This window comes from Carettochelys insculpta, chromosome 16 (genome assembly GCF_033958435.1).
Source record: "Carettochelys insculpta isolate YL-2023 chromosome 16, ASM3395843v1, whole genome shotgun sequence".
In the NCBI taxonomy this organism is placed as follows: domain Eukaryota; kingdom Metazoa; phylum Chordata; order Testudines; family Carettochelyidae; genus Carettochelys; species Carettochelys insculpta.
In genome coordinates this window covers 23,886,705-23,914,372 of record NC_134152.1, presented here as the reverse complement: position 1 = coordinate 23,914,372, position 27,668 = coordinate 23,886,705, and the positions used below count along the sequence as shown (strand labels likewise).

The following is a 27,668-nucleotide window of genomic DNA, read 5'->3' as shown; positions in this document are numbered from 1 at the left end:
CAAGTAGTTAACCCATATTCCAAGGGACCCATCAAGGTGAGGGGGCCCATTAAAACCTTCAATATCAGACACAAAAAGAGGATAGGATGTTAGTGGCTTACGCATTGTGGTGTTAAGGCATAAATCCAGTGTCTCTGACTACACAGCCACTTTCAGCTCTAAAACTTTAGTTGTTCAGGAACGTGAAAACCCACATCCCTGAGCAATAAAAGTTGTAGTGCTGAAAGTGCCAGTAGAGGGTGGGGGTTTTCAATCACTGGGAAAACTCACGCCCAGCAACTGAGTGACTACGCTGATTACATCACATCATTGCCGCCCCAGTGCTGTAACATGGGCAGCATAGACGTACCAGAGACCGTGTTTTATAGTGTCTAGCAAAGCTATGAATTTGAGCTCCCCAACTTGTTCCTCAGAGGAGATTGTGTGCAGTTGAGGGTGAGCACAGATATGGAGACAAATATCAGAGAGGTAGCCGTGTTAGTCTGTAGCTTCCAGAACAACAAAAAGTCTTGTGGCACCTTATAGACTAACAGATACTTTGGAGCATAAGCTTTCGTGGACAAAGACTTGCTTCATCAGATGCATCGTTTTCTGGAAGATGTTTGCCCTTTCTAGTGTTTTTTGTTCTCTTATCATTTTTCTGTGTAAGCTCATTTGAGAGCATATTGATTGGTTTTACCCACCTCGTTGATGTTATTGGGGCATTTAGCATGTTGGACGAGGCACACCACGTGTGAAAGACATGTTGGACCCATGAATCTAAAAGGTGTGCTGTGGGGGTGGTATTTATCATTGTAACAGTGGAGATAAGTCTGCAGATTTTCCGTTTGTTGTTATGGCAAGGTCAGGTAACACTTTAAGCTGGTGGGTCCTGATCTGTGAGGAGCTTGTTTCTGATGGTGAGTTTGCATGTATGGCGGGAGTTATTTGAATGTCAGGTCACACTTGACTAGGTGGCTGTGAATCCCAGGTTTCAAACTTGGAGGGTGTGTCTACACAACAAAGTTATTTCAGAATAATGGCCACTATTTTGAAATAACTTTGCCACGTCTACACAACACAACTGCTGTTGCCAAATAATTTTGAAATAATGGCCAGCTTATTTCTAATTTGGTAAGCCTCATTCCATGAGGAATGAGCAAAAGGGGATGGATTACTTGATTACCCGTTCCGTTCATTCCCTCTGGGGCATCTGGCATTGGGCACGGCCAGATGACAAGATTCTGGGCTAGATGGGCCTATGGTCTGATCCAGTAGGGGTGTTCTTATGTTCTTAACCTTACTCACCTTGAACATGGAAAGGGAAGAATTCAGAGCCCTGAAAGGGCTTAAGCCCTTCTGTGCCAGCAGTAGGGTGGTTTTGGAATCCAGCCCTCACGAGGTTTTACTTTATAATACTCAATCCAAAAAAGTATGCATCACCCCTCCCTCTCTTAGGCCCATGATGAAGTGTTTCTTCTCCTTGCCCCTCCTTCATTCTTAATCATGTCTGAGCTACCATCCTTCTAACCACAGACAATCCATGACTTAGGTGTAACAGGTCTAGAAGTAAGTTTATATGTTGAGAGAGCCTATTGTCTAGTGGGTACAATGAATACTCATTTGTAGGGTCATTTTGCATTTCACCACTGACTGGTGGCTGTATAGCAATGGGCAAGTCACTTAAAAGAAAACCAAACTGCCCGGTGCCTCAGTTTCTGTGTGTGTGAGTGAAAGCTCCCCACCTTGAAGGTTTCTTTAAATAGCAATGTATAAAGTGCTTTAAATTCTTCATAAGTGGAAGTCCTGCCAAAGGAAAATGTTAATAAATGTGGGACGGTACTAGCAGAGTGGATTGATTTAAAATCAAGGCAATTTAAATCACAAAAAAAACCAAGAATGCTAAGGTGAACTGTGCTTAGAGTGCTCTCAATTTTGGAGTAACCCCCATTGAACTCACTGGTGCTTCTTATTTTGAGGGGGGAAAAAACAAGAATAGCAAGGGGTTCCCTTGGAAAAGCTGAGTTAAGTTGCAGTAAAATAGGGAATAGACTTATGGCATCATTATGGTCTGTGGCCGTGATGTTCCAAAATAAGGGGCATGTACTAGGTGGTATAAAATAAGAAAATGGCACTCAGTGTCAACTGGCTACTGTAGATTTCGCTTATTGCAGCTTTAGAACATAAGAACAGCCATATTGGGTCAGACCAAAGGTTCATGCAGCCCACTATCTTGTCTGCTGACAGTGGCCAATACCAGGTGCCCCAGAGGGAGTGGACCAAATAGGTATCAATCAAGTGATTTCTCTCTCCTGCCATCCATCTCCAGCTTCTGACAAACAGAGGCTAGGGACACCATTCCTTACCCATCCTGGCTAATAGCAATTAATGGACCTAACCTCCATGAACTTATCTAGCTCTTTTTTAAACCCCATTGTAGTCCTAGCTTTCATAGCCTCCTCTGGCAAGGAGTTCCACAGATTGACTGACAATGCGCTGTGTGACGAAGAACTTCCTTTTATTTGTTTAAAACCTGCTGTCCATAATTTCATTTGGTGTCCTCTAGTTTTGATATTATGAGAACAAGTAAATAATTTTCCTTGTTCACTTTCTCCACACCACTCATAATTTTATATACCTCTATCATATGCCCCCTTAGTCTCCTCTTTTCTAAGATGATGGGTCCTGGTCACTTTAATCTCTCTTCATATGGGACCCATTCCAAACCCCTAATCATTTTAGTTGCCTTTTCTGAACCTTTTCTAATGCCAGTATATCTTTTTTGAGATGAGGAGATCACATCTGTACTCAGTATTCAAGATGTGGGCGTAGCGTGATATTATATTAGAGCAATAAGATATTCTCCGTCTTATTCTCTATCCCTTTTTTTAATGATCCCTAACATCCTGTTTGCTGCTGAACACTTCATGGATGTTTTCAGAGAAATATCCACAATGACTTCATGATCTCTTTCCTGATGAGTTATAGCTAAATTAGCCCCCATCATAATATATGTATAGTTGGGGTTATTTTTTCCAATGTGCATTACTTTACATTTCTCTACTGTATATTTGAATGAGAGGTTCTTAATCTAGGGTATGTCTACACAGCAGTCTTCTTGCAAAATAAGCTATTCCAGAAGAGCTATTGCAGAGTAGCATATTTTTAAATAAGGCTCCTACATGCACAAATGCATTTTGAAATAGCACAGTTGGACACACTATTACTTAATTCAAAATAGGCTCTATTCTGTGTCTTAACAGCACCTATTTTATAACAGCTATTTTGAAATAGGATAGTAGAATGAGTTTTACCAGTTTTTAAATAAGCCAACCACTGTGTCGAAATAGCGGTTGCGTTCTGTAGATGTTAGGATAGTTATTGCAAAATAATGGCTATTATTTCAAAATAACTTTGCTAAGTAGACCTACCCTAGTTAAATAGTAACAGAGAGGGAGCCGAGCTAGTCTATACACTATCAAAACAAAAAGCAGTCAAGTAGCACTTTAAAGACTAGCAAAATAGTTTATTAGGTGAGCTTTCGTGGGACAGACCCACTTCTTCAGACCATAGCCAGACCAGAACAGACTCCATATTTAAGGTGCATAATAATATTTAAGGCACATAAGACTCAATATTTAAGGCACTTAAATATGGAGTCTGTTCTGGTATGGCTATGATCTGAAGAAGTGGGTCTGTCCCACAAAAGCTCACCTAATAAATTATTTTGTTAGTCTTTAAAGTGCTACTTGACTGCTTTTTGTTTTGATACCCTAGTTAAGTAATTAAAAAAGCCATAAGGGTTAGCTAAGCTAAACTTTTTTTCTAGCAACATCCAACATAGGAAAGAGCCTGGGAATTTACTTGGCAAATCATGTTTATACTTAAAGGCACAGAGAGAGTCTTGAAGAATGAGGCATTGCAAAGCGATTTATTTCAGTTACTAACCAATTGAGCCACTCAGCTATATCCACATCTTCATCTGCACCATTTTCTCCCAAGAAGCCGTTTTCCTTATACCAATTCATTCTTGCAACCAGGCCCCACATCATTTTCCTACACTGCTTAGATTTGGCATGTTTTCCTTTTTTACACGGGGAAGGAATTTCTTCAAAATATTCCCAGAGAGGGGGTCTCTCATGCTCAGAAACCAGGACAGTTTTTCTGTGGCAAAACTGGGGGGGAATATAGGAATCTCTGTGTGTGTGTGTGTGTGCTGACTAATGTCTTCCCTTTTTCTTTCCGGTCCACTCCACTGTCTCTTTCCATGCTGCCGCTGTCCTTTCTTATAAACTGTCTTTCTGTCTTGAGCCATATTTCTGGTTCTCTTTCTTGTATGTTTCATAATATTTTCATCTTCTGTGCAAGCGCATGACACATCAGTGATTTGGCCGTGCTTGGCCAAGGTCCATCACCACATAAGCACAGAACAAAACAGTCCCATCCAGCTTGTGTCGTTCTTTGTCCCTTACATTTTAGTCTGCTGACAAAGGGAAATTGAAAGCCCAGAACTTTCAAGAAACAAGAGCTAGTGGTCAGACTGGACCGACTAGAGCCATTAATTCAGTTTTGTGAGACTATAAGTGTACATGTAACATGTCTGTGGGATGAAATTTAGTTGTAAATTATTGCAAAATGAGAAATTTTGCTGATTTTAAAAACACAATCTGATTTAAATAAGAAAATTTTTTTTTTAAAAATTATTGATTTTTACCTACCTGGGCAGTAATGCTCACTGCCCTCCAGAAAGAGGGGAGCATATCGACCTAAGAATGCTCTGTGCTGTCTCCAGATTACCTGCAGCAGTGCCTGTACCAGACCAGCACTGGCAAATACAAAATGCTGAACGTGACATATTCTCTCTGCTGTGTGTGAATGTTGAGCTGGGCACTATCGGGCGTGGTGAGTTACTGGCCCTTATATATGGTTAGAGCCGGATCAAGACTTTATCTAGAGCAGTAACTGGCAGTGTTGTATTTATGTGAATGCTACATATTTTCCTAAGGAAGAAGAATTCTTAGCATATGGTTCAGTGGTTCTTTCTTTAGTCTATTTAGTGTGCCCTGAATCATATTTAACTGTGCTGTGTATTGAACTAGACACAGCTCATGTAGCAAGAGATAATGGGCCAAGTCCAAATTGTCTTGCCTATGAAAAGCTAGTCTATAGAAAAGCCTACTCCCTTAATACCCAGGAAAATGGTCTGTAGCTGTATAATCTACTCCACTAATGCCACTGAAAGGTGAGAGTGCAAATGCTATTAAAGGAGCCTTGGCTAGCGAAGAATGATTCTCGCCTTTCCCTCAGGCTGGCCATGTGTTCTGATTTATTTATGTGAGGAGAGTGTTTTTCTAAGGTTTTTGTGTCTGTCCTAGGTATGGTATAGAGAAGATGTTTGCCACCACAATCCAGAAGGCTCCTCGTGGTCCTTCATAGCCACCCCTGGAGAAGCAGTACAGATCAGCTGTGGACCATATGACCTCCTCTGGGCAACTCTTTGGGAGGGGCAAGCTATTGTGAGAGAAGGGATTGATAGAAATAACCCTCAAGGTAAAACCTGTCATGTCATGCAGGGAGGTCACTTGGATTTGTAGAGAACTTAATGAGAGTCTCAGGAATGGGTGACTCCTTGTTTTCTTTTTTTGGCAGGAATTTCTTGGACACTTGTGGAACCCCCCAGCGCAGAAAATGGGATCCTGCACGTCTCTGTGGGTGTAAATGTGGTGTGGGCAGTTACAAAAGATAGAAAAGTAAGAGGCCTTGAGCTACATTTCTGGCTCTTTTTCCTTGGGAAAAAGGGCCTCCAGAAGACCCCCCGGGGGCCACCCCTAAATGGCATTTTGGAGTGTAGAAGAGCGGTCTTCCGGACTCCAAATCATGTGCCATTATGCTAATGAGGCATGGGGAATTTGCATCCGTGCCTCATTAACATATTTCGGGCCATGTATTACCATGCCACTTTCAAAGAAAGTGGCCTGTGTAGAAACAGCCACTGTGAGGCCTGCTCGCAATGCCAGAATGGAGGGAAGGGGCCAGGGGGCAAATGAGAAGGACCTTTTCTCCCTTGTTCTTAGCCCATTTCTTACTGCAGTTACCACACTGGATTAGTAACTTTTGAAAGAGTTAGCTCATAAAAACTGCAGCTGGCATTCTGAAAGGAACCTACGGGGCTTAGGAACCAAACTGTCACTGGGATTTTAGGCTCATAATTCCTTTAGGCCCTTTTTTTAGGCTAGGATTGCCAGAGCTATTCTGGATAATGGTGCTGTCTGAGGTGCACGCCAGCATAAGTCGTATTGCCACAAGGGAGGTGAAAGCACAGTCTTGGGAGTCAGGAGTTCTATTTCCAACGCTGCCACTGACTTGCTGTATTACCTTAGGCAAGTCTCTTAACGGCTCAATGCCTCAATTTCTCCAGTTGTAGAATGTAGGTGACTCAGGCTGCTTGTTTCCCGGGGTTGTTTTGAGACAGTTAAGGCTTGCAGCTACTTTGCAAGCCTCAGGCCAAAGGCACTGCTGAAGTATTAATGGTTGTTCAAGGCCATGTGGCCGGCCAGGGACAGAACGGTGAATGAGATGCAGGAGCCTTCGTTTCTAACCATTGAACCATCTCCCTGCCCGCACAGTAGTTCAACACTGGGATTTTAACCTGACAGGTGTGGTTCCGAAGAGGTGTGAACTCGCACAATCCATGTGGCACCAGCTGGATTGAAATGGTGGGAGAAATGATGATGGTAAACGTAGGCTTAAATGACCAGGTAAGGTTCAGGTCACCGATTCTGTGAACACACACGAGCATGTTTAGACTCCTTCTGGGTGGCCACTGTTCAGTTTTGCAGTCAGAATAACACTCAGGGGACACCAGCATGTTCAGCCCAACAAGGGACCCAATTGCCTTAACTGCCAAAAATCACCTGGGTGGTGCTACAGGGTGAGATCATTCAGCCAGCCAGTCTCTCGTTAGACACACCAGAGTGAAAACCCCTCCCCACCCACCGCCAGCAGCCGTATCCAGGAGTGAAGCACCACACCCACAATACCAGCATTAGAGCTGAAACCAAAGAAGACCCTTGCTCAGGAAAACTCTTGACCTTAACTGCCCCCTTCCTGCTCCCCTCTGGTAGCTGATGCCCCTCTGCATTCCATACTGTCAACCTTAGGACACACAGATGTTCCTGTCAAGGCCTCTTTCTCCCCTAGGTCTGGGGCATTGGCTGCGAGGATCGAGCAGTTTATTTCCGGCAAGGCGTTACCCCGAGCGAGCTCAGCGGGAAGGCATGGAAAGCAATTGTGTCTGGCAGAGAGAGTGATCGCTCTCAGACCGGCAGCTCAACCAGTCTGCTCAGGTAGCTAATGATGTATACCAAAGCCCTAAACAACCCCAGGTTTTGCTGCTGCCAGGACATGGGAGGAGTATTTCCATGAACACAATCCACCCGGTTTGTTCAAGGCCCCTCACTGTGACCATGAACAAAGCCCATGTGGCTTCTGCTTCTCCCCAGGGGCTGAAGTCCATTTGTTGTTGGGGTTTTTTTCCCCAGTTAAAATGCAATGTGAGGAACAAATTCTTTTTTCTCTGGGGAGGGAGGTGATGTTCTGACTTGAGAACTCAGTGCAATTTGCAGAACTGACCTGGAAATTGCCCTCATATTTCAGGATCTCGTCTATAACAGGAGAAAACTTACCTGCTGGATATCCTGGAGGTGTGTTCTCCACTTAACAGAGTTCACTTGTGTGGCATCTTGCCACTTTCTTTCCCAGAGAGGATAAACAACTGGCTCCCTCTTGAGAGTTGGCCCATTGGCCATGTGGAAATTGCTGGGAACATAGCAAGAATCCTAGGGTCCTAGGAATTGCAATGTCTTGTTGCCAAACAGACACCATCTCCAGTTGAGAGTGAAACCACTGCATCTGTAATCTCTGTTGTTATTTGTACGAGTCGTACCTGGGAGCCCAGACCCCTAATTTCTGAGGCAAGCACAGAACAAAAAGATGGAGAACTTAGGCTGAGAATAAGCCAAGACATCACATGGATGGAAACAAGGATACAATCTTGTCTTAACAGATGGGACAGACTCAGGGTGAGGGACAGGTTAGCATACACACAGTGAACAGTATGTTGACAGCAAATATCCTGGTAATGGTGGGGGTTTTTTTGTTTTTTTGTTTTTTTTTTCCAGTTTGTCAGGGAGCAGGAGTGTAGTTAAGAGAGGATGGGCTAAATAGACAGAACAAAGAATGGCGGAAGGGGGTTTATGGTCAGGTGAGAAGTGAATCTGAGATGAAGGTGGCATGGAACTCAAGCAAACAGCCAATCAGCATAGCACAAAATGTCTTCCCATTCTGTAGTCCTGACTAGAACGTCCAGTTCCTTGTGGCCACTGCTTCTCTTCCAAAGAGCTGGCATGTCTAGCTGTGTTCTCTTCATACCTGTCTATCTGAGGCTCATGGTGGAGAAGACAGGAGGTACCACAGGGGTCTTAGTATCTCCTGGAGGTGGGGCAAAGGGGCATTGGGAGGAAAGAAGGGGTCGGCTGGACCTCATTCCCCCCAGCCTCCAAATGCAGCAGTCCCTGCCTCGGCTGCTTCTGTTCCTAACAGTCGGGAGTCTAAAAAGAGCCCTGCTCAGCATTTGTAAACCAAAAACAGGGCCCTGGAGTTTTAACACTTAGATTATTGTAGAGGGTTCCATACAACCAACCCTCCTGGTTGTTTTAAAAGGGTTTCCCTGAATGGCCTGTGAAGCCATGTGTTGAACTCTCTTCCCTTTTGGTTAAACATTGACCACAAAAGGTCTGCTTGGCATTAGCTGGAATCTACATGGCCATCTATGTCTGTTTTTTTTTTTCTGGTCTTTTCCGTGGTGCTATGCTAGTTGAATAGTCTGGGAAAGGTAGCTGATGAGTTATTTGTCTGTTTGCCCCCTAGCGCCGGCTGTTTTTTCAGTGATGACGTTAGGGAGCAAATGAATTTGATCATTCAGAGTGATGCAGACGTTTCCTCAGATACTGAGAGCCCGCAGGTACAGACAAATCTTTCCGACAACGTGCCCTTGTCGGGTGAATCACCAACTCTGAATGGTAACAAGACGGGAAGCCAGCCAGCAGAAGTGAATGCAAACTTGGCTGTGGATGCTCTGCACTCTGCTCCTGAAGAAGCCAGCCCCACTTCAGACAGTGGTGAGAAGGCTGGTGTTGAAAAAACTGGGTATCCTGATGAGCGGGATCCCCATCCTGCAGAACTGCAGTGGACGAACATTGACTTAAAGGAGGCCCACAAAAAGCCTCTGCTCTCCTCCAGCACCTGCCCGGAGACGTCCAGCCTGTCTTCCCTGGGCATGTTCTCCGTTGGAGTCGAAGAACATTATGGAGCTGATGAGCACCCCTTGTGGGCCTGGGTGTCTGGGGGAGGCTGCCTGGTGGATTCACACAGCTCCTTGAAATGGTTCACACTTCAGACAGGTACTGTCAATTCATTGCTGGGCTCTCGCTCCCATGTAGGGCCAAATGGTGCTCCCATAAAAGACATACATTTGGACCTCCCTGATCTGGCACCCTCAGGACCTAACCAGTCCTGAATGAGGGAGTTTGCTGGACCCAGGACGGTCAATGCTGGCCCCTCTGCTGCTGTCCTCTGGTCTCTTCTGGGCTAGCTCCCTAGCCACAGTCCTCCTCTCCCAAGGTCCCTTCCCAGCTGCCAGTCTTGGTCACTGGACTCCACTCCCAGCCTCAGCCAGGCTCCCTGCTACTGTTTGGCCCCCTGGTTCCACTCCCAGCCCAACTGCATTCCCAGCTGCCAGCCCCCTGGCCACTGGTCAAGCTCCGCTCCCTGCTTCGACCTGGCTCCCAGCCACTGGCCCCTCTGCCGCTGGACTCCAAGCAGGGCCCCACTCCAGCCGCTGGATTCTCTGGTCCAGCAACATCTGTGGTCCGACCAGAGAGGTTCAAGTGTAATAAGATGTTGCAGTTCTATTAAAAGGAGTGTCCTTGTTTCAAAATATTCCCCCCTTTTCCCATCCACTATTACGTAACATCCAGTGCCAGTTACGGTGCCAGTTAGCTGTTACCCTGTACCGCAGAAGGGACGGTATTTCCATCAAGTGGTAAAACACTTTGGGATATGATCATAAGTAGTGACTGTTTCTCTGCACGTTCGGCAGAAATGTTACGGAATAATCAGGTTTGTCAGATCTCCACCCACCTGGCTAGGTCTCCCTTGCATTGAAACTGGAGCTCAGGATAAAACAGCCCCCGTGTGCAATTGAAAAGGAGGTTGTGGAGGGGACCTGTTTAGAGAGAAATACCACAATGCCCAGCCCATACTGTAATCTTTGTGGGTCTAGGATGCGATATACACTAGCATAAGCCTATCTAATGGCAAGAGGAATTGAGAGGGGGTTTTCTCAATGGGAGCCCAGCCTGGGCTCCTGCAAGGGATAGAATGCATTTCCAGGTAAGCTGGTTGTCATAATGGTGAGCAGCCCAATACTTAGCCTTGTCTAACTGCTCAGCTCAGTGACAGAAGCCGGAGAGCATCTGGTCCATCTCCTAGGACTACACAGGTGCTGCTTTACTGGAGGGCTGTGGAGAGGAGTTACCATAAGTCTTTCAGTTCACTTTGCACCATTTGCAGTATTGTCACTGCCCCTAATGCCAAGATATCCATGCAGCGGTGGTGTTAGACCACAGGGGTTTGACCCAGTGTTTTTGAAGTGGTGAGTTTGTGTCTTGAGCATCTCGTACGTCACTGAATTGTGTTTGAAGTTCACTTGGTCTTGCTGGTTCCACTCTAGGTCTATTGTCCTCTGTGCAGTCCCAGTCCCTGTCCCTGTCCCTGTCCCTGTCGATCAGCCCAGCGCAGACGACAGCATGGCGGAAGCAGATTTTCCAGCAGCTCAGCGAAAGAACCAAGCGGGAACTGGAGAACTTCAGACACTATGAACAGGCTGTTGAGCAGGTACGTGAAAGTCCTCCTGTTCCCTTCCCTTAAACACAGAGCATGATTTAATGTGTCGGTATTGCAGTTTGTGATGGTACCATTCAATGTGTGGCCTACAATTTACTGTAATTTAAACATTGTATTCCTCCCCCCACTCATATTTGTCCATTACCATAGCTCTTAGAGCAGCTTTTCCTACTTATAAGCCCCTGGAGCCATTAAAAGTGTCACAGTTGCTCTTGTAGAAAAGTTCCAGCTAGTGCAGTTTGAAGCTTTCTGGTCTGGGACTCTCTGCTGGACCATGGATGTTGCTGGACCAGAGAGCCCCAGCCACAGAGGTTGTCAGCGGCTGGGAGCTCAGCCTGTCAGGCAGCAGGCAGCCCTGCTTACAGGGAGAAGAGCCACTGCTAGCCAGGGGAAGGGAGACCCTGCAGCTGGCACTGTGGAGCTGCTGCTGACTGGGAGCAGAGAGTCTCTGCCAGCTGGGGGCATGGCTGCTGGCTGGGGACATGGAGCAGCTGCTGGCCAAGGGCAGAGAGCTCCTCCAGCCAGGGGTACAGAGCTGCTGGCAGCCAGGGGCATGGAGCCATTGGTGGGCCAATGCAGGGAGCCCTACCAGCTGGAGTGGCCTGTCCTCCCCTCATCTGTCAAAATCTCTCCTTCAGGACAGCTCAGGTCCCCAGGGTGCTGGACTCGGGAGTTCCGACCTGTACTATTAAAAAAGAGCATTCGTTGATTTAGTTACACTTGTTGAATATGCTGAAATCTCTAATCCTCAGAGGCCTTTAAACAGTGTTTAGTGCATGTGTGATACTGCCCTACGCAAATTCAGGGCTGCCTTTTTGCAGGCATTGAAATGTCCTTATGATGATTGGACCTCAGTACGTAAGTGAGCTTGTTCTCTGTGGACACCAGGGGGCGTATGTAGCTCACATAAGTAGCAATTATAATGTCAAGAATATCTGAGTAGCAGGATTTCTAGTGTATTTCCCTTTGATTATCACGTGGCATCTCCTCTTAGATTTCATGCTGGACTTTGGCCCAGCCCTTGCTAAGAGACTTGAATTATCAAATGTCACCTGTGTAAAGTATTAAACAATTTTATTTAATAGAGAGCATGTTGGTGGCTGTAGTTTTAATCAGTTTTAACAGATGATTATATTAAAAGCACTTCAATTCTGAACCCCAGTTAGAAATAGTTTGCTGGATTTCCCTAGTCAGAGAATGCCTTTGATTTTGAACTCTCTGAACAAGGTGGCTCACCCTCTTGCCATAGAGTTTTGTTAGCATTTCTCTGACCACATTATTGTCTGCTTGCACCAAACACCTCGGTGTGGTAGAGAAAAAATGGGGCTCAAAAAATAACTAGATAAGTGCATGAAGGCTAGATCCATCAATGGCTAGTAGGCCGCATGGCGTCCCTACTCTCTATTTACCAGAAGCTGGGAATGGACAACAGGAAACCTGTTCTGTTCATTTTTTCTGGGGCACCTGGCATTGGCCGCTGTCAGAAGACAGGGTACTAGGCTACGTGGACCTGTGATCTTAGCCAGTGTGGCCAGGGATTTTTGAGAAGGGAGGAGTCAAAAAGCTCTTTGCAGCTCCTTGTAAACTTGTGTTTCTGCCACAGTCTGTCTGGGTCAAAACTGGGACCTTACAGTGGTGGAGAAGCTGGAAGCCTCATAAATGGACTGATGTCCGAGTGGCCCTGGAGCAGTTCACGGGGAGCGACGGCATGCGAGACAGCATTCTGTTCATCTATTACATGCATCATGAGGAGAAGAAGGTACATTCATGTCGTTCAGGGCAGTGCTGGCATCTCATTTGACAAGTGTCAAACAGGCCAAGATGGGGAAGGGTCACCACTTGCAATCTGGCCCAGGCTAGTAGCAAATGACAGTCTGTTCTCTCTGGTGGCTGTGTCCTGTTAGAAATAGTCCAAAGACTGAACGATCTGGGAAAAAGAACTGACCTGAGGTAGGGTTGACGCATGCTGGTAGGGTGGGGGATGTGGAGAAGGGTAGATAGGATCTGAGAAATTTCATGAGCACGCCTCTCTAAAAGAAGGTTTTTCTCCCAAGCAAAATGCTAATCTTTGTGCCACCCTTTCCTGGGACCATTTGTCCAGTGTCTCACTGTTGTGTTGACAGTGGCAGAGGCTTAACGTGAGTTTACCTTGTTTGCCACTTGTCCTTTGCATGGTCCAGTACATCCACGTGTTCCTGAACGAAGTTACCATTCTGGTTGAGGTGCTGAATGATGCCAAACACTCCTTTGCCCTCTACACGCCCGAGAGGACAAAACAGCGGTGGCCAATTCGTCTCGCAGCTGCTACAGAGCAAGAAATGCACGACTGGGTAACTGCCAACTTTCTAATGCCGCATGCTTGCATTTGAAATGACGTCCTTAACATCTTCTTTGGGTGAGGTTTGATCAGCAGGAGTGCAACCTCTGGACTCCTCAGCTATATCTGCACTAGAAAAAGAATTTGGATGTTTCACTGGCACTTCAGAAAGTTCAGCCCAAGCTTACCTGGCATCATGGTGGAAACACCTGCAGCTGCATGTCACCCTTAGGGCTTGTGCTGGTGTGACTAGTGCAGCTGATCCCATGGTCACACGTGTAGGATGTTTGTCCCCTCTAAAATGCCCTGCTGTAGACCAGGCCCAGGAGCTGTGGCAGGATTAACTGAGCCCTGGCCTTCATTGAAGGCAGATAAATGGAGCTGTGTGTGGTGGACAGGGCTAGAGGCATTAAACCCGTCTTTACGTAGGCCTGAGCAAAATTTAGCAGTAGATAGTCCACTTCTCAGAAACAGCTTAAGCCAGTGAGACAAAGCTTTCCTGTGCTGCTGTGCACTGAGCTGGCTAGCCACTTGATTGCATCTCTGTGGCACAAAGGCTACGTAACACTACAACTATCTGTCTACGGAAGATACTGTCGGAAGACATCCGTTTCACACGTACAGAATGGGGAGAAACTGTCTAGGAATGACTACAGCAGAAAGGAATCTAGGGGTTATTGTGGATCACAAGCTAAATATGAGTCAACAGTGATGCTGTTGCAAAAAAAGCAAACGTGATTCTGGTGTGCATTAACAGGTGTGTCGTGAACAAGACAGGAGAGCTCATTCTTCTGCTCTACTCTGCGCTGGTTAGGCTTCAGCTGGAGTATTGTGTCCAGTTCTGGGCACTGCAGTTCAAGAAAGATGTGGAGAAATTAGAGAGGGTCCAGAAAAGAGCGACAAGAATGATTAAAGGTCTAGAGAATGAGACCTTAGAAGAAAGGCTGAAATAATTGGGCTTGTTTAGTTTGGAAAAGAGGAGATTGAGGAGCAACATGATAGCAGTCTTCAGGTATCTAAAAGGGTGTCATAAGGAGGAGGGAAAAAACTTGTTCTTTTTGGCCTCTGAGGATAGAACAAGAGGCAATGGACTTAAACTGTAGCAAGGGACGTTTAGGTTGGACATTAGGAAAAAGTTCTTAACTGTGAGGGTGGTCAAACAGTAGAATAAATTGCCTAGGGAGGCTGAGGAATCTCCATTGCTGGAGACATTTAAGAACAGGTTTGATAGATGTCTGTCAAGAATGGTTTAGACAGTACTTGGTCCTGCCATTAGGGCAGGGGGCTGGACTCGATGGTCCCTTCCAGTCCTAGTATTCTATGATTCTGTGATATCATCCTACAAAACTTCTGTTGACAGATTGCAGCCACACACAAAAGTGGATCGCTCCATCAATCCACTCACTTGACAGAATGGCCAGCTGGAAGCACATCAGGCAGGGCTGCTCAGTGTCTCAGGAGCCCTGCCTGTCAACAGAGGCCCCCCCGGAGCATCCATGCTGGCTTTCAGTCGACAGATTCCGCCGAGAGAGGCGTTCCGTCTCCTGGGAGAATGGCAGAATGCTGTCAACAGAAGTGACACGTTCTCTCGATTTACCATCAACAGTGGCTCAGTGCTCGGGTGTCTGTGTGTCTCTGTGTACATCCACAGAGTGAGACAGATGTGTTGTGAAGTGCTCTGGGAATCCAGAAAGCTAAATCATGCTTATAGCAATGGATCATGACACCTTTGGTCTGAACTCTGCTAGTTCACATGGGAAAACCTCCTTTCTCTAGCGCTACCTGACCTGCACGAAGCAAAAACCACTTGTTCACACCATGAAATGCCCCTCCTTGCTCTTTGTTCCTTCCTTTTATCATAGCTGGCTTTGCTGAGCATGTCCTGCTGTGAAAGCCGACGGATTCAAGGCCCTCCCTCCCACCAGGCCATCTGGTCCATCACCTGCAAAGGAGACATCTTCGTAAGCGAGCCAAGTCCTGAATTGGAGGCCACACCGCACCTGCCATGTGATCAAATGTAAGGTTTTAAAGTTCCCTTCTCTACTGAGCATTTCAGGTTGCTGGAATTTTCTTCACTTCCCCAGCAGCGGTTGTGTGGTTTGTTTTGTGAAATGAGCAGTATGCTAGAGGTAGCAGCCGATGACAGAGAGAGGTATGGAGTTCCCTTTGGTTTCAAAGGAGAGTTGGAGAATTGACCTCGGGTCCCATTTTGATGGTCACGTGCTTAGGCTGCACATTAGGAACCAGACCTTGCAAGGTTTCCAGTCAGATTTCATTAATGACGTGAGAGGGTTGAGTGCTAAATTCTCCGATGCAAATGAGTGGGCGGCATTGTAAACATTGCATTCGTTAGGACACCCAAGTCAGGCAGTTGAGAATCCCACATCCCCTGGCTATGGAGCCTCATTAGAGAGGACAGAAGCTGGGTTTCTATTCTAAGGATGATAATGCAACCTGGACCACTGTAGTCCAAATGCAAAGAGACCCTTAATCTTCTTCAAAACAGGCAGGTTAAGGCAAGTAAAATGTTTGCCACTAACTTTGAAGTGACTAGCACAAGGTGTTTCTGAATGATGAAACCTTAGCAATGCCTTGGGCACATTTACAGCACAGCTGGGCAGTGTGATTCCTAGTGTAGGAGACAAACTGGCATGAAGTCATCTGAGCAAGGACGCTAATAGAAGCATGGAAGGAGATTACAGCACGGATGGCATCTTGGGCTGGCGGCTGGAATCTAAGTATTCGGGTAGCTAGAGGGCTGTTCTGGTGTGCCGGCTTGAGGAGAGTTAGCAAGAGTCTGTTTGCCCTGACTGGGAATCACGTCTTCCAGCTGCAGTGTACACGTACCCCCAGATCCCTAACGGCAGAAGCGAGAGGTAGACAGGGCTCCAGTGAGGCCCTAAAGCTTGCCAGGTTCCTGATGCCCCACCGATTCCTACACGCTTCTTTTCTACTCCTCCCGTTCCCCCAGTGGCATGTTCCACCGTTGTCCCTTTGCCTTTCCCACTCTTCCCCAGACACATGCACTACACCCTGCAGGACTCTCAGCCCACAAGAAGGGATTTTCCTCTACTGGGCACTTCCTCAGAGCTGCAGCCAAGGGGGTCCCTCTTGAATAAGTGAAAGGAAGCCTCCGCTGCTGTGGAAGGTGAGGGAATCACATCAGGCCTCCTGCCTTCCCCCAGTGCCATATCAGAGCCCTGAATACCTTTGTGTATTAAGCTAAAGAAAGTCCTAAAGCTTCAGGACGAAGTGAACGGTGAGTGCAAATACCCACAATTAACAAGTGAAAATGGCCCACGTCTCACAGTGAACTGTGCCAAACAGACCAACAATGTAACAAACCAGGAAATTCAGAGTTAAACTTGGACATAAATGGGGTGTTTGACCTGCTGCAAACTCACAAGCCAAGCTGACAAAGGCCACTGGCAGTTGCCAGTTAAAAGGAGCATTCTTAACTGGTATCAGTCTCCTTCCCCACAGTTGGATGGCGACCGAATGAGCTGTCCTCCTACCTTCCCTAAGCCAGTACTGAGTCACAGGACAAGTGACATGAGCTGTTCCTGAAACCACTACAGAACCCATGTAAAACATTGTCTCTTCCCCTCCAGGTTTTGGCGTCAGATTGGAGGGCATCTCCGCCTGATAGAGTGCAATAGCCGTGGCATCGTGTGGGGCATAGGTTACGACCACACGGCCTGGGTTTATACTGGTGGATATGGAGGCGGCTTCGTTCAAGGTGATGACACACTTTTATTCTGGCAGGGTGTGTACGTGTCCTAGTGTGACACCACCCAAACAAAATGTTTCAAGTCACCATCTTCGTAGTGTGTCTGGCCTGTAGAAGGATCTGAAGGGCACAGCCCATCTCTGCAAAGGAAGTAGGCTCTGTGCCTTAGGCTTTGAAATGAGCAATAAGAAGTGCATTAAAGTTCCACCTGGCAAAAAACTTGGAACTGTAGCAACTTTCTTCATTAACTTTGCTTTTAACCCTAATGGCTTATTGCCTACAGGATTGGCCAGCAGTGCTGATAATACTTACATGCAATCAGATGTGAAATGTGTGTATATCTATGAGAACCAGCGGTGGAATCCCGTCACCGGATATAGCAGCAGGTGTGTGCTTTTATAATAGTCAAGTGAAACGTCAGGGTGTTTTTAAACTTATTTTATGTGCAGTCCCTGATGTGTAATGTTAAATGGAGATGGAAGGTGCATGGGCTCTAAGAAGCCGGATTTGTCAATATTCATTCAAGGATGTCTTCCTAGGCCCCAGTCCTGCAGTGCATTGCACAGCTGCACACTTCCAAGAAGGCAAAAAACCTATCTGCAGGCAGCATATGACAGGATTAAGGTTATAGAGCATAAGCTCTTCTAGTCTGGAACTGTCCTTCTGCATGTCATACAGAGCTAAGCAAAGGGGGTCTCTGATCCTGAGTGGGACCTCGGGATGCCATATTTAATTCTGACAACATGGGGGCAGGGGGCATAAAGAAAGTGGAAGTTAGTAAATTTTTCTCATTAGTGGGTGGGAAAGGATTTTCCACCAGTCTTTGGAAACCAGCACCATTCTCAACAGTCGCCCTCCTGGTTTTTAAAGCGAAAGAGTTTTTTGAGATCTTTTATCGTTATTTGGAAGGCAACTGAGTTGCAGGACAAACCTATTTCATTTCAGTCCCTTCTTCAAGAGTGCAATGATTGAAGCTAGTGTCCAGAGTGTGGATGTGGAAAGTACTAGGCAGAGGTGAAGAGCTTTTCTGTCACTGCTGATGACTCTTAATTCCTTATTGTACTTGTGTTGCAGAGGGCTGCCCACAGACAGGTACATGTGGAGTGATGCAACTGGCTTACAGGAATGCACAAAAGTTAATACAAAGCCGCCATCGCCGCAGTGGTCTTGGGTAAATTTTATCTTGAAATTGTTTTCTATGTTTTTATTTTAAAAAAGGAGGGCCCAGTTACCTGGGCACAGGAAAGGAGGGTCAGGAGATCTGGGATTCATTCCTGGTTTATACCTCTGACCCGCTGTGTCCCTTTAACCTCCAGTTTCCTCACTGGTGCAATGGAAATAACCTTCCCTATGTTCTAATGATAGCAGATAGATTGTCCTCCCCCACTGCCAACACAATTCCTCGTTGACTCATTTGCAATCCCATCCCAAAGTACTTGGGGACGTAGAATGGAAGGTGATCTTAATAGGCAAAGTTGTCCTGTAAATAGTATCAGAACATTCCATACAATAATTACAGCGCAAAATGTGGAGAAGAAGAGGTGAAAGGTGATCTCTCTCCTATTCCTTCACTTTGGTTTGCTCCTATTAACGTTATCCTTCTGATTCCAGGTGTCCGACTGGTACATTGATTTCAACATATCAGGTGGAACTGATCGGGAAGGCTGGCAGTATGCAGCAGACTTTCCAGCGTAAGGAGTTATCATCTTGTATCTAACAAACTTGGCCTGGTCCTGCCAGGCTGACACCTGATTGGCTACAACAACACCACAAGCAATTATGAAAACTGGTTGACTAGCACTTGAGCTGTGTTTAATGGTGGCATCTGTACCTTGACTTGCCCCCTTCTAAACTGAGGTTGTGGGGGAGAGCTGTGACAATCAAAGTTGAGTATGAATTTGATGTATTTGGGGAAGAGGGTGAAAAGTAAATCCCATCCAGCAAACTGAGGGTTTTCCAGTCTTCTAAAGTGGCATTGAGGTGTCTGGGGGTGGGGGAATAGTTATTTGTGGTTGCAAGCCAAGGCCTGGTATCTTCACAACCTGGTGTGGCATGAGGGGGAGCTTTTTACAGAATAGTTGCATGGAAAATAACACCAGACAGAAGCAGAGTCAGTGCTGACAGGCTGTTGCTGAAATGTGAGGTTCATTCGAGTCCTTTCAAACCTGCATTAAACCACCTCTCTTTGGCAGATCCTACCATGGCCACAAGACGATGAAGGACTTTGTACGGCGAAGACGCTGGGCCAGGTAAGGAATTAAGTTATGGCTATTGAGTGTAGAATTCTGACACACCCATTTCTTAAGAGCAAGCTGGTTCATCCTTCAGCCCTCTTCATTGCAGGTTTCATTCCTCTTGCCTTTTGCTAATGAAGAACCCACCTCTAGCAGGGCAAGCCCATGGTTTTCGCCACCACGTAAAAAGCATTTTTCACTCCCAGCCTTTGCACACAAGTGTTGCAATGTTTCCATTGTGACTTGGTGAGATTTTTAGGAAAAACCTTCCAGTCACACAGTTCATGCTAAGGCTCCTATAATCTAATTACAGTACAATTACAGTACATCCCTGTCCCCACTTGGCCTACGGTTCTATAGGCAGCCTGCCTCACTGGCCCCCTTCCAGTGGCTTCTCTAGAAACTCAAACCATTGTGTACATTCATAGTCCTGCTCAGGTTCGGGTTTATTAAATACACAAAATATTCAAAACGAAAGCTCATTTCAGGTGTTTGGGACACTCTGTCCTTCCCTACCATCATCTCACTTTCCCAAGTCTCTGGGTTCTTTTATTTTTTTTTAATTAAGTTGCTCTGGAAAAAGAAGCCCCAACAAACATTCTCCTATATCTAGTACTTCAAAACTCAAGCTGGAAACAGATTTGGTTGGTGTCAGCCCCCTTTCAAACCAAAAACATTAGTTGCGTATCATCTCTGGTTCCCACAGCATCCATTAATTTTAATGAAAAGATTTGGGGATTTCCCCAAGCCCTTAACCTTTTGATTTGCGCTGTCAATGTGAGCACGAGCTGACTCACTGGAGGAGCTAATCCTAAAGGGTTGTGGGCTTTTTCCCTTTAGGAAATGCAAAATCATCACCAATGGACCCTGGCTGGAAGTGCCCCCCATCACCCTGTGGGACATCACGATAATCCCTATGTCAGCAGCAGACAAGGAGGAATTGATAGCGCTCTGGGCAGTTAGCGACAAGGGAGACGTACTGTGCAGACTCGGAGTCACACAGCAAAATCCAGCGGTGACTTTCTCCTTCCTGCCTCTCTCCTATAAGCATAATTCAAAGTGTGTGCACGTGCTGTGCCCCCTCAGATCACTTCATTGGGTTTTGTCTCTCTTCAGCCGCCTTTCCTGCTCCACCCCTCTGAGGCAGTACATGATGATCATTCCCTACCTCTTGAGTTCATGCTGCCTCCTGGTCTTTTCTCCTATCCCATAGGTTTCCCTAACACCCCTCCCCTTTACTTCCCCTTCAGTCACTGAGGCTTCGAATTAGGGGCATGGCCATCTGACTTAAGACATTAAACTGCTCAAGGCAGGAACCCGACCAAGCTAATGCCACCATTATGCCCCCTCTAGTCAATAAGCGGCTGTCCATTAAGCAGTGGGCTTTCTGTTGTGTTGTGTGTTTTTTGACAAGGAGTCATACACATCCACGGTGCCTTGTATAATTAATACTAGGTTCACGTTCACCTTCCATCTAGAGAGAAATTGCAAAAGCCATATCTAGAGTGAGGGAGGCATTGGACACCAACGGGTGCTGAGCCCATGGTTGATGATGATGATGATGATAGCTAGAGTTGGTAGAAATGTTTCCTTTATTATTTAAATTTAAACATGGATATCTTGAACTTTTGGGGAAAAAATATAACAAATTTTCAGATGTTTCCTGGCTTTTTTTCTTCCAGTTCTCTCTCAAGAGTTGTATTGTTAGATCTGACCTAGAGTCATAATGCTCATACAAAAAAGGCCTGTGGAAGTGCACAAAAGATTATACAGCAACAGGGATATAAGCTAAACAAACCAGAGAGAGACCTCCGTCTGCTAAGTCAGATGGGAGTCTGTAAAAATTACTCTTCAGAACTAATTGCATTCATTAGGGTTTTCCCACTAGGGGCTTATCAGCCAGCATCCAGACTGTGTTACTCAGTTCTACAGCAGGTGCATGTTTACAAAGTTAATCTTTGTCATTTGCTAGGGAACATCATGGCTTCATGTGGGAACAGATCAGCCCTTCGTGTCAGTCTCGATAGGGGCATTTCACCAAGTCTGGGCTATTGCAAGAGATGGCTCTACCTTCTACCGGGGTTCAGTGTCTCCAAAAATACCTGCAGGTGAGTGCTGTGTAACAGAACAGGTCTTGCACCGAGGATGCAGTGAGCTGAACAAGTACAGGATGGTGACATTTGATTGTCCCTGCTGCAAAGAAGATGAGGCTGGTACCAACTAAACAGCCTCTGCCTCACTTATATTAACATTCTTTGAGAAGGTTTAGAAGTTTAATTAACATCTATAAAACCTTGGGATGCATTTCTTTTGTTGGCAATGCATTTGGGTAACTTCTTGGAAGCCCAAGACAAGTTTTACTAACCTTGCCCACAAGGCAGCCCCATTTTATCCCAGTCAACAACATTGCTCTTTAAATTCTCCAGGCCAAACTCTGTTGACAAGTCAGGGTAGAGACCCATCCAGCATTCATCCACCTGAATGTGCAAGATATCGAGCTGGGCAAGGAGGTTGCTTTCTATGAAACAGGTTCCCATCCTTTACTTTAACCACTTGATGCCTCAGTTTTCCCAGCTGGACAGTGGGGACAGGGATCCTGGCAGCTGTCGTGAAGTGCTTTGTGACCTACCAATGAGAAGGGCCATGTAAGTGCTAAGTGTTCTCACTGTGGCTTCGTCTGCACTTCTGGGAAGATTGACCCTGGCCGGGGGAATTTTCCATAGTTGGAGTTTGTGCATCTGGTGGAGATGCACGAAATCAATCTGTCTGGGGTCAGCAGCTGACCCCTGTGCTCCTCACTCTCGCAAGGAGTAAGGGAGGTCAGCAGGTGAAACGCACCCATCGACCTCCCTCAGTGCAGACAGTCAGGTGTGTCCATTTCAGATATGTGGATTCTAGCTGCGCAATTGCTGTAGGTAGAATTGGGTATCTGAAATCAACTTACCATCCTGCTGTAGACCAAGCCTAACTGTAACTCAAATGGAGATTAATGTTATGAGTGTGCTTCACTTTTAGACCAGCACTTCTTAGGTCTGCCAGTCATGTTGTTCTACAGTCAGGGCTGGAAGGCTTGTGAGTTCCCTCTGCCGGGATTCACTCCCGCCTTGTCCAGCTAATGATTTCTCTTGCTCCAACCCCTACGGTTTCTAAACACAAAGTTTTCTTTGGCCTATTACAACACTGTTCTTACTGCTGTTTTTTCAATGTCTCATTAATTTACTTTCAACATTTAGGCGACTGTTGGTACCATATTCCTTCACCTCCGAAACAAAAGTTAAAACAGGTCTCAGTAGGACGGACGTCCGTCTTGGCGGTGGATAAAAATGGTGAGTGGTGAATGACAAGGAGTCAGAAATGAACCAGAGGTCTGATTGCTTTAAAACAAAACTCTGGGCCAGATCCTCCAACAGTGTAAATTGGCATTGCTCCATTGAAGTTAGTGGAGCGTTGCTGGTTTATGTAACCTGAGGATCTGGTCCTTTGTGTGTTCAGAAGGACTAGCCTGGCTTTGGCACAGTGGTGGACTAAGTAGGGTGACCATGTTGCCCTATGGCAAATACAGGACATTGGCCTCCTGGGGTGAGGGGGCTGCTGTTCCTAGTCAGGGCTCCTCAGCAATGGGGGCAACTGACCCACAGTGAGGCACCAGGGATGGGGGTTCTGCAGCCTCCTGATGAGGGGTAGTGGAGGATGGGGGCTCCGCAACCTCCCACCAGGGGGGCACCAGGGAATGAGGAGGCTGCCCCGTTACAGAGCTCACCAGCAGTGGGGGCTGCCAGAGAATGGGGGAGCGGTCCAACGGAAGAGCTCCCTGGCAGCAGGGGCTGCTGCCTTGAGACATGGAGTGCCAGTGAACAGGAGCCCCACAAAATATGGGACAATTTGCCAGTTTTCTTGAAGTTGGGATGCCTCTGAGACAGCTTAAATAAGAGACTGTCCTAGGAAAAATGGGACGGATGGCCACCCGAAGGCTGCGTGATCTAATGGGTAATTATGGGACTCCTAAGATTTGTATTGGACACAGCTAGTGCCAGAGATAACATGGACATGGCATCTGTAACTTTTTTTTTTTAAATATTTGTTGGATTGTCACAAAAAAGAAAGTTACATCTCTCGTGTCATTAAGGGGCTTTGCCAGAAACCCAAAAACATGCAAACCTGTGGGAAGAATGGCTTGCAGTGAGCCAGGCACAACATCTATAGCAAGCAAACTGGTGCATTATCATTAGACAAAATTTGAAGGATCCTTCCACTGAAGAAATGAGCCTTCACCCTGCAGGGTCCTGTCTGAGGGAACTCCTTCCTCTTGCCTTACTTCTGTGGTGCCAATGGTGTATATAGGTCTTTGTAAAGCTATAATGCCTTGTCCTTTCCCCAAGTAACTTCACAACTTAGGGTGTGCATCTTTATTCAGGAAAGTCGTAATGGGGTAAACATAAAATATTACATTCCACACACTAGTGAAGAAGTGTAATAACCCTTTCTTGTCTTCTGTGGAATCCTAACTGCCAATCACTTATGACTTTTAATTAAACAGTGCAGTATTCATGACTTAAGTACAATGGGCTCATCCTACATGAGCTCCAGAAAGACCATCCTTTCCTTCCTAGAATTTAATTGATCTATTTACAGGTAATCTCTGGTACCGTCAGGGAATCACACCAAGCTACCCTCAAGGGTCTCACTGGGACCATGTTTCAAATAATATCCGTAAAGTTTCCGTGGGGCCCCTGGATCAGGTATGTATATAATTTTGCATTTCACTAGTTATAAATGACATGATTAAATCATCATTAAACACTGGTGTCTAATCCTGTTTTCCCCTACAAGACAGGGATTCACATGCTGGTATCCTGACAATGTGAAAATGAGCTCTGAAATGGTAACACAGACTTCTGCTGTCCCACTGAGGCTGTGCAAACAGCCTGTATTGTCAGCCATCTTCAGGAAGTGTCACTGGGATATCACTGATAATCTGCATCCCAGGCTCTCATTTGCATAGGGTTGTTTGGGTTTCTCTTTGTCCAAATTTTGCTCTAAGTGAGGTCCCTGTAACCAGGCATGGGAGCTGTTTATGGATGTGACTGACCTGGGAACTGTCCTGATTTGCATTTCAGAGGAGGAGGCTGTATGTGAAACATTTTATTCTCTCTCTTGAAGGTTTGGGTGATAGCTGACAAAGTGCAGGGAAGTCACAGCCTCAGTTGTGGGACAGTCTGTCATCGGACAGGAGTCCAACCATTGGAACCGAAAGGGGTCGCGTGGGACTATGGCATTGGGGTGAGTGTTGGGGGCCCATTATTGATCTAGAGTTGGTATCCACACAGTTACAGGTGGTGGGGCAATGTCTGTCGAGGAAGGTACAGTCTTGGCTTCAGCAGGCTTCAGCATGTTGGATAGATACTCATCCCTTTGTGGGAGTCAGGAAACTGGCCTTTCACCCTGTACTCTGAAGTGGACCCTGTCCTTGTTCTCAGTACGGAGCGCGTGAGTCATTACATTTTTTTAAAAAGAGCCATCTGAAGTGTTTTGTGCAATCACACATCATTTATGTTAGACCAGTCTTTAAAAGAATGTCATTTAAGCTTCGGGCACAAAATTAAACTTTTTAGTGAAGACTTCAGTGGCAATTTTTAATTGTGTAGTTAGCACAGATTAAAGAAACGCAATACAACACAGCTGCTTACTTGGTAGCCTTTTAAAAAGTAAAGCTTCAGTGTGGACAGTTCATGATTAGCTCCCATTGTCATGACACCGTACTATTCTCAGCTGCAGTGGTGGAGAGCAGATATTTAAACACTCTCGCTGAAATCTTAGCCCTTTTGAAGCTGATGGCAAAATTCCGATTTCCAGCAGAGAGAGGATTTCACCCAATCCCCATTATGCAGAATACTAATCCTTGTCTGGGCCTGCTCCTTTGCTTGCATGTGTATCACATCTGCTTTAGAAGCTCTAACTGGAGTGTGAAGGGAGTATGAGTCATGGGCATGTGACCGCTGCAGTGTGCGGACCAGACAGATATGCACCCAGCTCCCTCTGGGAGCTGCTCATGTTAGGGGCCAGGATTTTATCAGGAGTTCTTTCTCTGAGCTGAGGTATTAAAAATAAATGATGCAAAAACCTTTCTGTCCCCAAAGCTTTGAATCAAATTGTGATGTTTCCTTTAATCTGCTGTAGGGTGGATGGGAGCACATTACAGTCAGAGGAAATGCAACTGAAGCTCCAAAGGCGGCTTTACCTGAGACCTTTGAAGAACATTCAGCAAAGTCAGCAGATCTAGAAGATGGGGATAATGGGGGAAAAGGAAACCATTCTAAAACCACCTTGATGGTTACTGAAGGGCAGGAGCTAGACAGAAACTCTGTTAATTGTTAGTATGTGCTGTTCTTAGGAAACAAAGAGCCTCCCCAGTATATAAAGTAATTTTAAAAACAACAAACTCTAGGACACACCAAACTAAATCAATTTCTGCTCAGAATTTAGCCTTCTAATTACACAGTTGAATTTTATAGCACTGGAATATGCAACATGGGCATTTTAATGTTTAATTTATTCTTAAACTACCAAGTATGGCTTGGTGGAATCGACACTGTTTTGTCAAGAGATGAGGTGCTGTTTGTTGCTGCAGGAATAGCCCCGATCCCTGTTTATAGCTGCTACACCAACTGTATGAATGTGAATATTTTGCCTACTGGCATTTACTTTTCTGTGGACGTCTTTAAATTCCTTATGTCCCTTAACACTCACTCCTCTTTTATGCTGCTCTCCAGTTTTGTAGACTTCCTCCTCTTGGGGCAGGGAGGAGGATTTTACAAATTGATTTACAGTGAGCACTAGTCCTTGCTCTGCAGTGCAAAATCTAGGGTTCTGATCCTGCAAAGGCTATATGTCAATGATTAACTTTGCTCATGTGAGTTATCCCCTTAACTTCAGTGCTACCCTGACATCAAAATTGCTTGCATAAATTACTTCCACATGCACCTAAGTTTGTGTTTGCTGGATTGGGGCTGAGGGAGAACACATCAGTAAGAGCCAATTTCTGGTTCCCATTCGCATGCAGACAAGAGCTTATGTTACAAGTGGTCCAATTGTCGCCAGTGGAATTCTTACTCTGCCAGTGGGGGTGGCAGCATATGCTGCTCTTTATTTTTCCATCTCAGATCTGATTAACATTTTAGCCTTGTGCTCAGATCTGTCGGCAATGGCTCACACTTTGTGCTTTGTCCAAGTCTCTTCGTGTGAGCCTGGAAAAAGTCCTAGCCCTAATTCCAACTTCGTGTAGGAAGAGGACCCCAGTTACTACAGTGCAGTAGTCAGTGTGGACTAGCACACACACAGAATTGGGCTCTGCTGTTAGGTTTATCTCTGCTAATGGATTTCTGGCTCATCTCCTAGAAAGTAAACACCTTCATGTACATTATTCCTCAGTTCTGTTCTGCATGAAAAGCGCAGTTAAATGCTCCTCTGAAATTCTCTTATTTTAAAGTCCGATGCAGGAGGTGATCAACACCAGGCAGCTATGTGGAGAGCCTTCAGCTCCTACTGGTTTCAGGAGGGCAGAACCAGGCTTTATCCCATGTAGCTTGGAGAGGTTTTCACTGACGGTCTAATCTTGCACACAGTGGGAATGTTTGAGTGTCTCAGTGGTAGCACTGTGAGTTTAAATTCTGTTTCCCTCTATTGTGTGTGATTGTTTATGGAGTTATTTTTATAGCAGTGTGGTATGGTCTCAAGTATTGTATTTGTAGAAGTACTGGCTGCCTGTATTAAATATATATTGGGTATTTTAATGCCAAGGCACTGTTTACAGCCAAATGTGAAAAAAAATCTTAGATGCTACAATCTAACCTACTGAATTTTTCCCAATATGTGATTATAGTTTATTTTTTACATCTGTAGTGTTTCAGGTGTCTTAAGTGACATTTGTATTCACTCCACTCATATATATGCTAGGTTACACACAATTCTGTAAGTTACACAGCAGTTGTTTCAAATCAGTATAGTTAATAGCATTATCACACGTAGTCTTAGGTTACTTATTAGGCTTGCTTTTTCTCTGCGGTATGTCAGGTCAACTTATATTTTCCTTTTGAATAGCTAGTGTTTACATCAGAAATGCAAGCGTTACATATAATACCAACCGAGTCAATAAAATAAATGGTAATGTAATCATGTGTTCTCTCCTTTTTTTCCCCTCCAGCATTGCCAACCCCTTTTTTAATCTTATGAACAAAAAGCTGTTTAAGGCAACATATGCAAAATAACATATGCTTGAGTACCAAATCTCTGCCCTGAAAGGCTTCTTGAAGTAGAAACCAACAGATGGAATTAACATGTAGCTCAGCCCCATAACTGTGAGATAATCTTTTTACTGAAATTGGTTGAAGGTTTAAATGGATTTTGAAAAATAAAATTCATCTTTCAGAAGAAAGGTTCCTGTTGT

At 45.5% G+C, this 27,668-nt stretch overlaps 1 protein-coding gene across 5 annotated transcripts in view; it reads left to right on the top strand.

Moving 5' to 3' along the window:
* The window catches only part of TECPR1 (tectonin beta-propeller repeat containing 1), a 66,686-nt gene extending 39,018 nt beyond the window's left edge, over positions 1–27,668 (top strand). For 4 of the 5 annotated variants that reach the window (XM_075011152.1, XM_075011155.1, XM_075011153.1 and 1 more), the window contains 20 exons: positions 5,355–5,529; positions 5,629–5,729; positions 6,636–6,737; positions 7,180–7,325; positions 8,908–9,440; positions 10,772–10,935; positions 12,548–12,703; positions 13,125–13,274; positions 15,124–15,278; positions 16,873–17,000; positions 17,275–17,377; positions 18,066–18,162; positions 18,603–18,682; positions 19,184–19,240; positions 20,066–20,240; positions 21,198–21,333; positions 22,459–22,551; positions 23,858–23,964; positions 24,386–24,505; positions 25,403–27,668. In XM_075011152.1, coding sequence (XP_074867253.1) covers positions 5,355–5,529; positions 5,629–5,729; positions 6,636–6,737; positions 7,180–7,325; positions 8,908–9,440; positions 10,772–10,935; positions 12,548–12,703; positions 13,125–13,274; positions 15,124–15,278; positions 16,873–17,000; positions 17,275–17,377; positions 18,066–18,162; positions 18,603–18,682; positions 19,184–19,240; positions 20,066–20,240; positions 21,198–21,333; positions 22,459–22,551; positions 23,858–23,964; positions 24,386–24,505; positions 25,403–25,600 — 2,976 coding nt within the window. In that variant the 3' untranslated portion in view covers positions 25,601–27,668. The remainder of the gene's footprint in view (positions 1–5,354; positions 5,530–5,628; positions 5,730–6,635; positions 6,738–7,179; positions 7,326–8,907; positions 9,441–10,771; positions 10,936–12,547; positions 12,704–13,124; positions 13,275–15,123; positions 15,279–16,872; positions 17,001–17,274; positions 17,378–18,065; positions 18,163–18,602; positions 18,683–19,183; positions 19,241–20,065; positions 20,241–21,197; positions 21,334–22,458; positions 22,552–23,857; positions 23,965–24,385; positions 24,506–25,402) is intronic. The other variant, XM_075011156.1, reaches the window with a different exon arrangement.